Source organism: Phoca vitulina, unplaced genomic scaffold (assembly GCF_004348235.1).
Source record: "Phoca vitulina isolate PV1807 unplaced genomic scaffold, GSC_HSeal_1.0 scaffold30, whole genome shotgun sequence".
NCBI lineage: Eukaryota > Metazoa > Chordata > Mammalia > Carnivora > Phocidae > Phoca > Phoca vitulina.
In genome coordinates, this window is record NW_022589733.1 from 1,265,082 (window position 1) to 1,279,522 (window position 14,441).

Here is a 14,441-nt window from a genome sequence, read left to right on the forward strand (position 1 = left end):
TTATAAATTTCCAGGAAGGCATCCATTTTTTCCAGGTTGCTTAATTTGTTGTCATGCAGTTGCTGATAATAATTTCTAATAATTTTTTCTATTTCCTTGGTGTTGTGATCTCTTCCCTTTTATTCATGATTTTATTGATTTGGGTCCTATCCCTTTTCTTTTGGATAAGTCTGGTTTATTGATCTTAGTAATTCTTTCAAAGAACCAGCTTCTAGTTTTGTTGATCTCTGTTTTCCTGGTTTCTATTTCATTGATCTCTGCTCTAATCTTTATTATTTCTCTTCTCCTGCTTGGTTTAGGTTTTATTTGCTGTTCTTTCTCCAGCTCCTTTAGGTGTAAGGTTAGCATGTGCATTTGGGATTTTTCTACTTTTTTGAGAGAGGCTTGGATGGCTATGTATTTCCCCCTTAGGACCACCTTTGCAGTATTCCATAGGTTTTGGGCTGATGTGTTTTCATTCTCATTAGTTTCCATGAATTGTTTAAGTTCTTCTTTAATTTCCTGGTTGACCCAATCATTCTTTTTAGCAGGATCATCTTTAACTCCCTAGTGTTTGAATTCCTTCCAAATTTCTTCTTGTGGTTGAGTTTCAGTTTCAAAGCATTGTGGCCTGTAACATGCAGCGAATAATCTCAGTCTTTTGGTATTGGTTGAGACCTGATTTCTGACTCAGTATGTGGTCTGTTGAGGAGAAAGTTCCATGTGCACTCGAGAAGAATGAGTATTCTGTTGTTTTAGGGTGGAATGTTCTGTACATATCTACGAAGTCCATCTGGTCCATTGTGTCATTCAAAGCTCTTGTTTCTTTGTTGATCTTCTGCTTAGATGATCTGTCCATTGCTGTGAGTGGAGTGATGAAGTCTCCTACTATTAATGTATTATTATCAATATGTTTCTTTATTTTGATTATTAATTGTTTTATATAATTGGCTGCTCCCATATTGGGGATAGAGATATTTACAATTGTTAGATCTTCTTGTTGGATAGACCTTATAAGTATGATATAGTGTCCCTCTACATCTCTTACTACGGTCTTTGGTTTAAAATCTAATTTGTCTGATATGAGGATTGCTACCCCAGCTTTCTTTTGAGGTACGTTGGCATGATAAGTGGATCCCCATCCCTTCACTTTCAATCTGGAGCTGTAGACAAGAGTCTCTTGTAGACAGCATATGGATGTGTCCTGTCTTTTTAATCCAGTCTGAAACCCTGTGCCATTTCATGGGATCATTTCGGCCGTTCATGTTGAGAGTAACTCTTGAAAGATAGGAATTTAATGCCATTGTATTGCCTCTAAAGTCCCTGTTTCTGTAGATTGTCTGTTACTTTCAGGTCTATCTTAGTCTTGGGATCTCTCTTTGCTTACAGAATCCCCTTTAATATTTCTTGCAGGGTTGGCTTGGTGGTCACATATTCTTTTAGTTTCTGCTAGTCTTGGAAGCTTTTTGTCTCTCCATTCATTCTGAATGATAGCCTTGCTGGATAAAGTATTCTTGGTTGCATGTTCTTGTCATTTAGTACCTTGAATGTGTCTTGTCAGCCCTTTCTGGCTTGCCATGTCTCTTTTGACTGGTCTGACGTCATTCTGATGTTCCTCCCTCCATACATAAGAAATCTCTTCCTCCTAGCTGCTCTCAAGGCAGCTTCCTTGGCTCTAAGATGCCAGGGTGTTCGTCTATTTTTTTGATCTTGGGAGGTATCCTTTCTGCTTCTTGGACATGAATGTTTGTGTCCTTACCCAGATTAGGGAATTTCTCAGCTATGATTTGCCTGAATATACCTTCTAGTCCTCTTTCTCTCCACCCTGTCAGTGTTCCCAATAATTCTGACATTGGAACGTTTCATGGTGTCACTGATCTAAGTCTGTTCTCTTGGGCTTCTAACTGCCTATCCCTGTCCTCCTGGGCTTCCTTCCTTTGTATCAGTTTATCTTCTAGATCACTAATTTGTTCTTTTGCCTCATTTACCCTGGCTGTTAGAGTATCCAGTTTAGACTGCATCTCATTCATAGCATTTTTAAGTTCAGCCTGATTAGATCTCATTTTTGTTCTTAGAGATTCTATGTCGCTAATGCTTTTCTCAAGCCTAACTACTGACTTCATAATTGCTACCCTGATGTCTATCTCTGACATGTAGCTTATATTCATATCCATTAGATCTGTCACAGAGGCCGTTGTCTCTGGTTCTTTTCTTTGTTGGAGGTTCCTCCTCCTAATCATTCTGTTGAGGAATGGTTGAGGGAATGTACGGAGTCCAAAATACCAACCATGACCCAAGCAAGATGCACCCTAGAAAAATCCAGAGTGGTCAGAAGCCCACTGAAAAAGCCTAAATGAAACCCAGGAATAAAATTTATAAAATTAAGGAATTTAAAAAAAATTAAATTTAAAAATTTAAAAGGGGCGTGAGGGGAAGGGGGGCTATAATCTCTCAGTGCGGACAAAGTAAAGTGTTTCAGTTGTTCTTGGGTGTATTTTGGTCTGTTTGTTAGAGGACAGTACTTTCCAAAATTACAGGGAAAGTAGAATTTGTATATATATAAAGGTAATAATTGAATAGGGGAAGAAGGACTACAATGAAGCTTGTATCTTTAAAAAAATGTGGGCTGAAAAAGTACAAGTTAAAAAGTTACTATGAAACATAAGTTGATATATTAAACATCTAATTTAAATAAGAAAAAGGTAAAAAGAAAAAACCGAGAAGAAGCATAAGAGAAAGAACAAAAAGAAAAAAGTTGTATCTGAAAAATAAACCAAGCTGTGAAGCGACTCCTGGAGCTCAATATACTATTTTCGCCTGGTGTTTGGATTTTATAGTCTTATGGGTTCCATAGAGTTTTTGTCCTATTTTTCTTCCAGTCTTTTGTCTGGGGGAGGGGTTTGCCACATTATTTCTCAGGAAACAGTGCTTAGGCAGAGTTGCCTTGCCCCCGGTAGGCGGGACGGGCTCAGTGGTTCCTGGTCTTTTGGGCTTTTGTTCTCTTGGGGCATTCAGTGTCTCTTCCAAGGGTCGGAGCAAAAATGGCCCACTCAAACCTCTGGCCCAGAGCAGAGAAATTGTAGTCTGCTCTCTTCACTAAAACCTCCAGGACAGACGGTCTCCGTTTCTGTATGCACTGTATGCACTGCTGAAAACCCCAGCCCCCCGTGGTGCACACCCACACTGACTCTTTCAGAGATTGTCCCAGGGGCCTGGGCGTGTCCCTGCCCTTTGTGCTTCTAAAACCGAGACTGGCCGCAGCTCGTGGGGGCACCTGCAGCTCCTGGATCCTGTCTCGGCACTGCTCTAAAGCCCTTTTCCGGCTGCTACCACCCTGGGAGTTTTTGCCTGGTCTCTGGTTCAGGATGCTTTTGCACTCCCGTGATGTATCACTTTACAGGAGCCAGCTTATGGAGGCTCCCTCCCCCTTCTGTTTATCTTCGGGTATCTCCCCGCAGATTCACGACTCCGCCCTTCCTATCTTGCAACAGGCAGTGCTTTTCTGCCTGTAGAGATCCAGATATATATTCTTACATCTGAGGCTGATTTCATGGGTGTTCAGAATGGTTTGGTAGATATCCAGCTAAATTCAGGGGACCTGTTGAAACCGAGTCCCCTGCTCCTCTGCCATCTTGCCTTTCTCCCTCTGTATAGTTATTTTTGCTTAGTTTTGCAACGTGTGGTATCATACTGTAAATCTTCTTATATGATGTTACTTTGCACACTATTTTTTTGGTTTTTCATGATATTTTAAGAGATCTACTCATTCCTTTAAACTGTTTCAAGGTACTTCATTGAATGGAGGTGTCATAATTTATTCATTCCTCTATTTGGGGGTACATTTATTCCTTAATATTTTAAATTTCTGTGCGTGATGGAACTGAACAGTAAAGAAAATTATGGTTTAAGTTTTGTTTTTTTGTTTTGCAAGGAGGTATTGGTGATCTTGAAGGTGCTTGAATTGTGGAGTCATGTATAGTATATTCAGATCTTTTAACTGTAAAAGTTAACATGTGTGCATTCTAAAGTTAGTAAGAGAAGTTTTTCAATTTGTCTAATTATGGAAGTCTGAAGAAGTGGGACTTAATCATTAAATCAGATGATGTGGATGGGGCAGTAACAGGAGATAGGGTAGCTTGTGAGAAAAAAATTGTAAAAGTGGTCATCAAAAGTTTTCTGAGACGTATTTTTGTCAGCTTTTCTCCTTTTCCTTCCTTCCTACCAAATGTTACTGCCACCTACTACTACTAGGTATGGCCCCTATCATTGATCATCTTCCAATGTAGTATAACACATTAATTGAATAGTGAAAATAAAACGTATCATGACAAGGAAGAGCTATAATTAAGGTACTTACAAAGTGCTATAAGAATGCAGAATATGGAACAATAACTCTATGGGAATTCAAGAAGGCCTCTAATCATGTGATTCATCCAGTTCAATTCAATAAATATTTATTGAGAACCTCTTAGTACTGGCATCAGGGATATAGAGTGAGCATGTATTGGAATAACTTGTCCCTTCTATAGTAGTAGATTTCTTGTTTTTATCAGTGAGGAGTAAAAGGGAATTTTAAGATGAAGAAAATATCATCTGAAGTTAAAGATGTAACTTAAATTTCAAAGTTGCTTGAGAGTGTATCAAATATGGATTTATAAATAAGATAAACATACAGATTATTGTACTCTGAGAACTCTTGCTATCTTAGCAGCCCCAAAATTAATGTTTTAGTAATTTACTGATAAACCACAGGTTTTTATCAGTAATTCACTGATAAACCCCAAAGGTTTGCATATATTTTGTATGTTCCTATACAAGGCTGTCTGTTTGCTCTCCCATGCCTACTTGCTCTAGCCCTTCCTGTCCTCCTCTTTTCTACATGCATATGTGAGTATAATGAATATACAAATCTTATGAACCTATGGGACTATTTGACCCTCTACAATACAAGGTCTTCACATTTTGCTTAGTTCTTAATTATCTTGTGGAACATGTTAGCTCTTGGGATTTTGGTTATTTACTGCTTCTTTGTACATACTTTCTTATTAGTTTAATAGCTTCTGTACCTTGGAGCCTTCAAAAACTACTCCTTAGGCCGGGGCGCCTGGGTGGCTCAGTCGTTGGGCGTCTGCCTTCGGCTCAGGTCATGATCCCAGGGTTCTGGGATCGAGCCCCGCATCGGGCTCCCTGCTCGGCAGGAAGCCTGCTTCTCCCTCTCCCACTCCCCCTGCTTGTGTTCCCTCTCTCGCTGTGTGTCTCTCTGTCAAAGAAATAAATAAAATCTTAAAAAAAAAAAAAAGCTACTCCTTAGGCTTTCAGAGACTTGTTCCTGACTGAAAAGTTGCAACTCTTAACATGTCCTCTATCTATACCATTAGCTGCTTACCCTGAGCTAATGCAGGAGAGGATTCTAAAGTTGTAGTCATTAGAATTAGTGAACTTAAACTTGCTCTATTTCCAAAGTAGGACATTCATTAATAAAATGCAGATGGAAGATACTGATCTTTCCTTGGGCTAAGGTTTTACTTTTGAAAATTTTGTGTATTTTGTGCTAGAACCCAAGACCCATAGAAAAATGAAAGTATGCTGTTTACTTTATGTTTTAATTTTGTGTCAATATTCAGTATTGAGTGCTACATAAAATACTTTTTGAAAAAAATCAATATATATTGCCTGACGCAGTGATATTTTTAGAGACATTAATGTGACTACACATAAAGCTATTGTTTAAGCTATTGTAAGCATCATATATTCCAGATAGGTTTGAAATCTTGCATAAAATTGTTGTATCTGTGAGAAAATAAGTTGGCCAAATGCTACATTATTAGACAATAGAGTTTTTATATAGCTTTTGAAAATTAAGTTATATTATTTCAAGAGGAAATGTTCTATTTGAATCCCATAACTTGGGATGGTCTCTCCTTATAATTTAGGATAAATGGATCTTTCTAATCAGTATTCTGTAACCTAAAAAAAGAAATTGAACCAATTTGATCTTTTTAAAAGTCTGGACCTCCCTATTTATTTTAAAAGCAGTTTAGGAGCACCTGGGTGGCTCAGTTGATAAGCGTCCGACTCTTGATTTCAGCTCAGGTCATGATCTTGGGGTCGTGAGATCGAGCCCCATGTAGGGCTCTGCTTTCAGCGAGGAGTCTGCTTCTCTCTCTCCCTCTCTTCCTCTGCCCCTCCCCCTGCTGGTGCTCCCTCTCTAAAATAAATTAAAAAAAAAAAAAGCAGTTTAGAAAACAAATTCCCAATTGATCGAATACGTAAATAGGAAATTTTTTTTACATCATAAAAAGCTTAGCAGAAAATTGAGGTGACTCTGTATGTAACCTAGGAATTGTCAAAACCCTTTTTATTTTATTATTTTTAAGTTTTTATTTTAATTCTAGTTATTTAACATACAGTGTAACATTAATTTCAGGTGTACAGTATAGTGATTCAACACTTCCATACAATACCCGGAGCTCATCACAAGTGCACTTAATCTCCATCATCTATTTCACCCATCCCCCACCCCCCTCTCCTCTGGCAACCATCAGTTTGTTCTCTATAGTTAAGAGTCTGTTTCTTGGTTTGCCCCTCTCTCTTTTTTTTCCCTTTGCTCATTTTGTCAAAAACCTTTTGAAAAAGAAAGAAAAACTAAAACCAAGTTTGGAAAGAGATATATTTGACTCTTGAAAGTTTTTATATTATAGTGTTGGTATACTAATGAAAACTCAGGAGAAAATACTTGAAATGAAATATTAAATAGCTAACAAAATACACAAATAGCCTTTAGAAGTTGATGACAAAAACACTAACAAACAATAGCAAATGGCAATAGGATGTAGGCAATTCGCAGAAGAGCAAATCCAAATGGCCAGTTTGCAAAGATTTTCAGACTCATGAATTGTATGAGAAATGAAAAACAAAAATGAGATACTATTAGATTGGAAAATCTTTTTTTTTTTTCTGTGAGAGAGAGCACAAGCAGAGGGGCAGAGGGAGAGGGAGAGAAAAGAATCCTAAACAGGTTCCATGCTCAGCACAGAGCCCAACACAGGCCTCGATCTCATGACTCTTGAGACCATGGCCTAAGCCAAAATCAAGAGTCAGACACTCAATCGACTGAGCCTCCCAGGTGCCCCTGGAAAAACTTTTAAAAGACTGGCGCACTTATATCTAGGAGGAATATGAATTGTTTTAGCCTTTTAAAATGCAGTTTGCTATTTTTAAAAAATGCAGTTTGCTATTATTTAGTAAAAAGTACATTTATTGCTGAATTTAATACTACTGGGAATTTAGATTAGATGCAGGCAAACTTCTTCTATAAAGGGCCAAATGGTAAAAATTTTAGGCTTTTGCAGACCATTTAGTTTTTGTCACAACTGCTCAAATCTACATGATGTCACTGAATGCAGAGTTAGAAAGAGACATGTTGTAACATGCTGTTGCATGGTATTTCCAATGTACAGATCTATAGATATAAGCCAATTCAAGAGCCTATATAATTAGGAAGTGATGAGTTTTGAATATTTATTACCTTTGTTTTTGATAATTATCCAGTTGTTTTTATAATTTAATTTTCATTTATGTGTTTCATAACCAGCTCCCAGAATTCCTGAAAATTTAACACTTGACTCTCTCCAACCAGTATTAGTTGGTTCTAGCACACTATTGCTGTATCTATGTATAAGGATATTTTGCAGATTGTTTACGATGGCAAAAATAGAAAACGAATTATATACTCACTGATAGAGGAATAATTGAATAAGTTGTACTGTATTAAAACCCAGGAATATATAGCAGTCAAAGAAAGAACCATTGCCTTTTTTGATTTCCATGTGTGTTGTCAAATGAGACGAACAAGAAGCAAAGAATGGTCTATTTCATGACTCCATTTTTATAAAAAAAGCAATGAAAGACTCTTCCCTCATTTATGCATATATGTTTCATTATATAGATATGGGAAAAGTGTGGTTACCTGGGAATGAGGACAGAAGAGGGCAAGAAGTGAGATAAGGGAAAAAAGGATGATAAAAACAGCATGTATGTTATGACTCCACGTGTGGTAAATTTTATTAATGTTTATAAATATTGCTTAAAGAAATGCTTGAAAGGAATGTACCAAAATGTTAGCGATGCCTGTTTTAGGCTGATGGAATGTTGTATTTTTTTTAATCTTAAAAGAAATTATTTTAATTGAGGGAGAAGATCAGAATCCTGTAGGCCTTTTTAAGGATTTAGATTTGTAATAAAATTCCCTATCTCATGAAAGGGCATACTTGGTTCAGTGTTCAATAAAATCTACCCTGTTATCTATATACCTTCTTTAACTAAACCTTTTCATGTATATCACTGCAAAAAAAACCTTGGTATGTAGTGTCTTGTTTCATAAGACACATGTATAAGCTTTTGAGCTCTGATAATATGTCTGCAGGTAACGTATATATGTGTATGACTTCATGTTCTCCTAGATTTCAGTTGTTATCTTCCTATTCAGATGGCAGTTCATTATTTGAAATTGCTGTTATTTTCAGAGATTGCAATGCAGGAGTTTCCGTTTCTCTCAGCCCCTCAGGGGGACTGAATTTTCCTATCCTTTGTCTTTTAAGAAACTCACCACTCTAACTGGAGTTACTCTTATTCAAAACCTTATCTTACCTTTCCTACTAATCTGTGAGTCCTGGTAGCCTACTAGATGTATAGTCCAGAGTTTTATGCATACACTGCATGTATTAACTGAATGAATAAATAATGGTATTTTAGTCTATCACTATACATGAAAAAATGATAAAGCTACTTAAGGGTTCATGAAAGTCTTGATTAATAACATTTTTGTATATACCCTATTAAAGGGCTTTCAATCATATAATGAAAAATTGTATGCCCAAATAATAGACTATTGATACTGTTTTGGTTTCCTGATCTGTTTTCCACCTTGACTTCCCTTTTGAGTCCTCATTTTTATTCTTTTAGTGGTTGCTATTTGAATTACCAGTACTATTTTGTGATTGCTTAAGAGCCTCCCCATAACACTCAGAAACTTTCTCAGTATTTTATAGTGCCAAATTCATCAAGTTTGTACCTTTGTTATGCTCTTAGTTTTGTTTTCATCTCATGGAAATTTCTTAGGAAACTCCTTGTTTAATCTCCTAAATAATAACCCTTTCCTCTTTCATGATAAAGCTAAATATTACTCTTCAAGGAACAACTTCTGCCTCTTCTTGTATTGTTCTTTGTCAGTGAATGTCTTTGGCAATAATGTGTTCTGAAATGAAGAGTAGGTTGGCTGTATTTTTCTAATAGCAAGGGAATTGACAGGGAAAAATCAGATCAACATGTTTAAACTCATCTTTACAAATGGAAAAAGATAATTTTTATTTTACTTTGTGATGTTTGAATATAGGAGTAATTCGACTGGGAGAAACAGGAAAAGGAAGAATTCACATTTAAAAACTTCATTTCATTTTGAACTCTAAACATTTATTAGCGTTTTCTGTAATTTTACATATTTTTCATTGTCTTTGGGAATTCATACTCTATTGATTGCTTTCTCCTCCACATTTTTATTTGTATTGAAGCTTTTCAGGTGTCTAATTCTTGGTTAAAATGTTACCATTGATTACTTTTCCTTTGACTCCAGATTTGTGGTACTGTTTGCCATAAATTGTGTGGAACATCCTTGTTTAATTTTATGCAGTTACTTCAGAAGCAATACAATGGTGATCACTAAAATGTTAACATTTATCTAGGCAAGCTGTTCTTAATTCACCATGGGCTTTCTTTGAAGATAGAGAAAGTATAAGAAAATATTGATTCTTAGTGAGTTAGGTGATTTTACTTTTATACTTTTCTGCTATGCTTTGAACATCTCTTTTAGCTCTTACTGCATAGGTTTTTATTTTCCTGAAAAGTCTGGTTTTCCTTTTGTTTATTTATTGTAGCTTTTACCAAACTCCACTGGTGATTTCATTGAGAAACATTAGATAACAGAATCATTTTAGTCTTTTTTTGGGAGGTGAGAGGCACCTTAGATGTAATAGCACTTTTTTTTTACCCTAAAACCCATGATACAATGTCATTAAAACAATCTTTCAAAATAAACTTGCTTACAATTATTATGGTAGATATAAAGGTGGATTTCAGTCTTATATATTCTATTTCAATTTGTATCCATATGCACATGTATTGTTTTAACTAATGAAAGTATATGCAACTTCTGGTGACTTTTTCTTATATAAAGCAAAATATTAGCTTTTCTAATAATAGAATTCTAAATAAAAATAGAAATCTCATTCATCTACAGTCCTTCCACCCCAGCAAAGGTGTCTCCTTTAATTTTTGTATATATGTATTCACAATTTAAAACTTGTGATGATTTATACCTGATTTTATTTTATTAATTATTGAATGAGCTTCACAGAGAGGTTGTAGATTCCCAGAGCTTAGCACCTAACGTGTAAGCAGTGGCCATATTACTTTTTCCAAACTGCCAGGTTGCCCATATACTTATACCTACCCAGAGCTATTGAATGCAGGGAGGCAGAGGGCATGGCTAGGCCGGGCCCTTGCCTCTTGTGCAGGACTCCTGATGCTTTCCTGTCTAGGTTGGTAGGCCTCCCCATTCTACCCTTTGGGACCATTCTGCTTGGTGTCATTATGAAGACTCTTTTTTAGAAAATCTCTTCACTGGGCACCTGGGTGGCTCAGTTGGTTAAGCGACTGCCTTCGGCTCAGGTCATGATCCTGGAGTCCCTGGATCGAGTCCCGCATCGGGCTCCCTGCTCGGCAGGGAGCCTGCTTCTCCCTCTGACCCTCCCCCCTCTCATGTGCTCTCTCTCTCTCATTCTCTCTGTCTCAAATAAATAAATAAAAAATCTTAAAAAAAAAAAAAAAAGAAAATCTCTTCACTCAGGTCATTTCATATTCCTGTTTTGATGCATAAATCATCTCTCTTTCCAACAGAAGATAATGAGATTATTGCCTTAATGTATAGATGCTTTCCTTTCTTCCTTCATAATGTTTATTATCTCTCTAAACATAAAGGGATTCCAAATACCTTGGCTTTATACTAGCATACTGGACATAGCACTTTTATGAACATAAGTGCTTTAATTTTTTTAGAAAAAGATTCTTAATGCATTCCAACACATTCCCCTTCCAACCCCAGGTAAATTTTAGGGCCACTCTTGTGCTGTGTTGTTAGACTATATGACGTATATTACCTGAATCCAGAGGTGGATTTGTTGTGACCTTGAGATTTTATAATTTCTGAATGCTTTTAACAAGAATGAGAGCCAGTACTTAGTCTGATGGCTGAAGGTCCAGATGTCTTCCTTTCAGTCAGTAGTTGAAAATGTGCACTAGTCAAGTGAACAATTTTCTGTATCCATTTTGTGGAAAATTATCATAATTATTGTGTATTCTGTAGCTTTTGAGCAGTATGCTCTGCTAATACCTTGTAGTAGTTTTCATGGCTGAGAAGTAGAAATGGTTTCTGCTTTAGTCCAGATAATAAGGCATGAGTTTTATCTACCTAGGAGAAAATGGAGGCTTCAGAATTTCAGTATGAAAACTATCTGAATATTCATGGAGTGGATGACTTTGGAACATGTCAGCATTATCTTTTTTCCTTGAGGTTTTTGGGATATGATCATTTGACAGAAAATTGCCTGATCATGAGCATAAAGAATAAGGTTTGGATTTCAGGGCATTTAAGTAGATATTTCTCAAAAGGAGCTGAAATGACTGAACTTGTGACAAGCACATAAGTATTACTGGTATTTGAGTTGTTGGGACCATATATATATATGTGTGTGTGTGTGTGTGTGTGTGTGTGTGTGTGTGTATGTATATATGTCAGGGGTGAGGGTAGGGGTTCCCATAACATTTAAAACCCTTCTATACTTGTTACAAGGGCACTTTCTTCTCTTTCTTTCCCTCCCAAAAATTTGACCAGGAATACAATGTGGTAGTTCACATATAAAAATGAAAGTTAGATTGCTAAGTAGTGCTTTTTCATTTATTTAGAAGTTTTCTTTGTTTTTCTCAGGGAAAATGATTGAATTTGATGAGTTTTCATTTTTCTTTTAGGCTCAGTTTATGAACCTCTTAAAAGCATTAATCTTCCGAGACCTGATAATGAAACTCTGTGGGATAAATTGGATCATTATTACAGAATTGGTAAGCAAAACTTGAGGAAAACATGTCCTTAGGTAGTTATCATTAGTATTTAGTCTGCCTTATATTGCATATATTATGTGCATGATGATATTCTTTCATTTGGATGTTGGGGTAGTTTCATTGCTGAGGCAGCTATATATTCCAATTACATATTGATCCTGGGATAAAAGAATTCCAGCAAGTCATCTGTCCCTTGAATAATTTTAAAACCGTCACCAAGTGCTCGCTTCAGCAGCACATATACTAAAACCGTCACCAATTTCCTCTGTGTCCTTTTAGCCCTCCTAAACATTGCCAGATTTGAGAACTAGAGGCTGTTTCTTGATTACTACTTAATAAAGATTTTGTAGTATTCCTCACTCTTTTACCTATACATGGTTCCCAAGTAGTCCTAAGCCTTTATTTTGTTTTTTTGTTTTTTTTAATTTTATTATGTTATGTTAGTCACCATACAGCACATCATTAGTTTTTGATGTAGTGATCCACGATCCATTGTTTTCGTATAACACCCAGTGCTCCATGCAGTACGTGCCCTCCTTAATACCCATCACCAGGCTAACCAATCCCCCCTCCCCGCTCCCCTCTAAAACCCTGCTTGTTTCTCAGAGTCCATAGTCTCTCATGGTTCATCTCTCCCTCCAATTCCCCCCCCCCATTTTTCCGTTCCTTCTCCTAGTGTCTTCCATGCTATTCCTTATGTTCCACAAATAAGTGAAACCATACGATAATTGACTTTCTCTGCTTGACTTATTTCACTTAGCATAGTCTCCTCCAGTCCCATCCATGTTGATGTAAAAGTTGGGTATTCATCCTTTCTGATGGCTGAGTAATATTCCATTGTATATGTGGACCACATCTTCTTTATCCATTCATCTGTGGAAGGGCACCTCGGCTCTTTTCACAGTTTGGCTATTGCGGACCTTGCTGCTATGAACATTGGGGTGCATATGGCCCTTCTTTTCACTACATCTGTGTCTTTGGGGTAAATACCCAGGAGTGCAATTGCTGGGTCATAGGGTAGCTCTATTTTTAAATTTTTGAGGCACCTCCACACTGTTTTTCAAAGTGGCTGTACCAACTTGCATTCCCACCAACAGTGTAAGAGGGTTCCCCTTTCTCCATAACCTCTCCAACATTTGTTGTTTCTTTCCCTGTCCATTTTTTAAGCCTTTAAATCTATTTCTAATTCACTGAGATACAAAAGATAATCTCAAGTTACTCTTACTAATAACAGGTCCCTATTTTATTTGTTATTGTTTGTTTTGCCAAGAGCAGCAGATTTGGTTTTCTAATGTGAGTAATTGACTTGAGATATGTATACACAGGACTCCTCTTTGTTCATCAGACTGTAAGTTAGAAAAGCCTATTAATTTTTGCCAGTTTGCTTCTTGTGCCATTTATATGGTCTTGTATGGCAAATAATATAAAATTTATTTATTTCTCCTAAGATAAGGATTTTTTTGTTGTTTGTGTTAACCTCATGTAAAACCTTAATTCATCTTATTTTGGTCACAATTCTGGAATATATTCTTATGTGTCCCTTTTATTATCATTGTGGCCATAACTAGGTAAATTTAAATACCTTTTTGAAGAAATGTCAGTTGCTTACTTCAGACTATAAGGACCAATTCTTTACTCAGGGAAAAAGGATAAAGACCCTGGTATTCAGAAAAAAATGGTAATGATAACATTAGTTTTGTCTGAGAAAAAAAAAATTTAATTCTTTAATCTCTTTGAAGGAGCAGAGTGTTTTAGGTCCTTAAAAAACTAAAAGAAGGTGACATATGTCAATCTAGATGAGAGTAATTTAATGTATTTTGTGGAAAAACATTTATAGTTAGGAATAAAATAGCTTTTAAGAAACGTAATTTTGGTGGGTGTATTTTTATATTTTAAGACTCTTTTATAAAAGGTAATAAAGCATTAATTTCAGACTTCTTTTATTTAAGTAAAATGTTCTCCAAATATTTATGTACTTATTTTCATGTCATATAAGGATGGGTTTGATTTTGAAATGTTAAACATATCTCTAGCCTGTATAATATAATATGTAAAGTAAAATGAATACATTCCTCTGAAGACAAGACACAAGTTAGTCATCAGTGGAAAACAAGATTCAGGTTTATTTAGCAGTTGAGTTGGCTTTGGATTTAGCGACTAATGCCACTCTTTGGTGTATATTTGCTTTGTTTCCCTATTGAACTTGTTGAAAATATGCTTCTTTTTATTGGTCTTTTTTGTTTTTTTTCCTGTACCTAATGTTGCCTTACAATACTAACGTTAGGTAGGAT

At 36.2% G+C, this 14,441-nt stretch overlaps 1 protein-coding gene across 4 annotated transcripts in view; it reads left to right on the forward strand.

The window, feature by feature from the left end:
• PHKB (phosphorylase kinase regulatory subunit beta) overlaps positions 1–14,441 on the forward strand; it is a 288,711-nt gene that overhangs the window by 36,473 nt on the left and 237,797 nt on the right. For all 4 annotated transcript variants that reach the window (XM_032424177.1, XM_032424179.1, XM_032424180.1 and 1 more), the window contains one exon: positions 12,061–12,150. In XM_032424177.1, the coding sequence (XP_032280068.1) occupies positions 12,061–12,150 (90 nt within the window). The remainder of the gene's footprint in view (positions 1–12,060; positions 12,151–14,441) is intronic.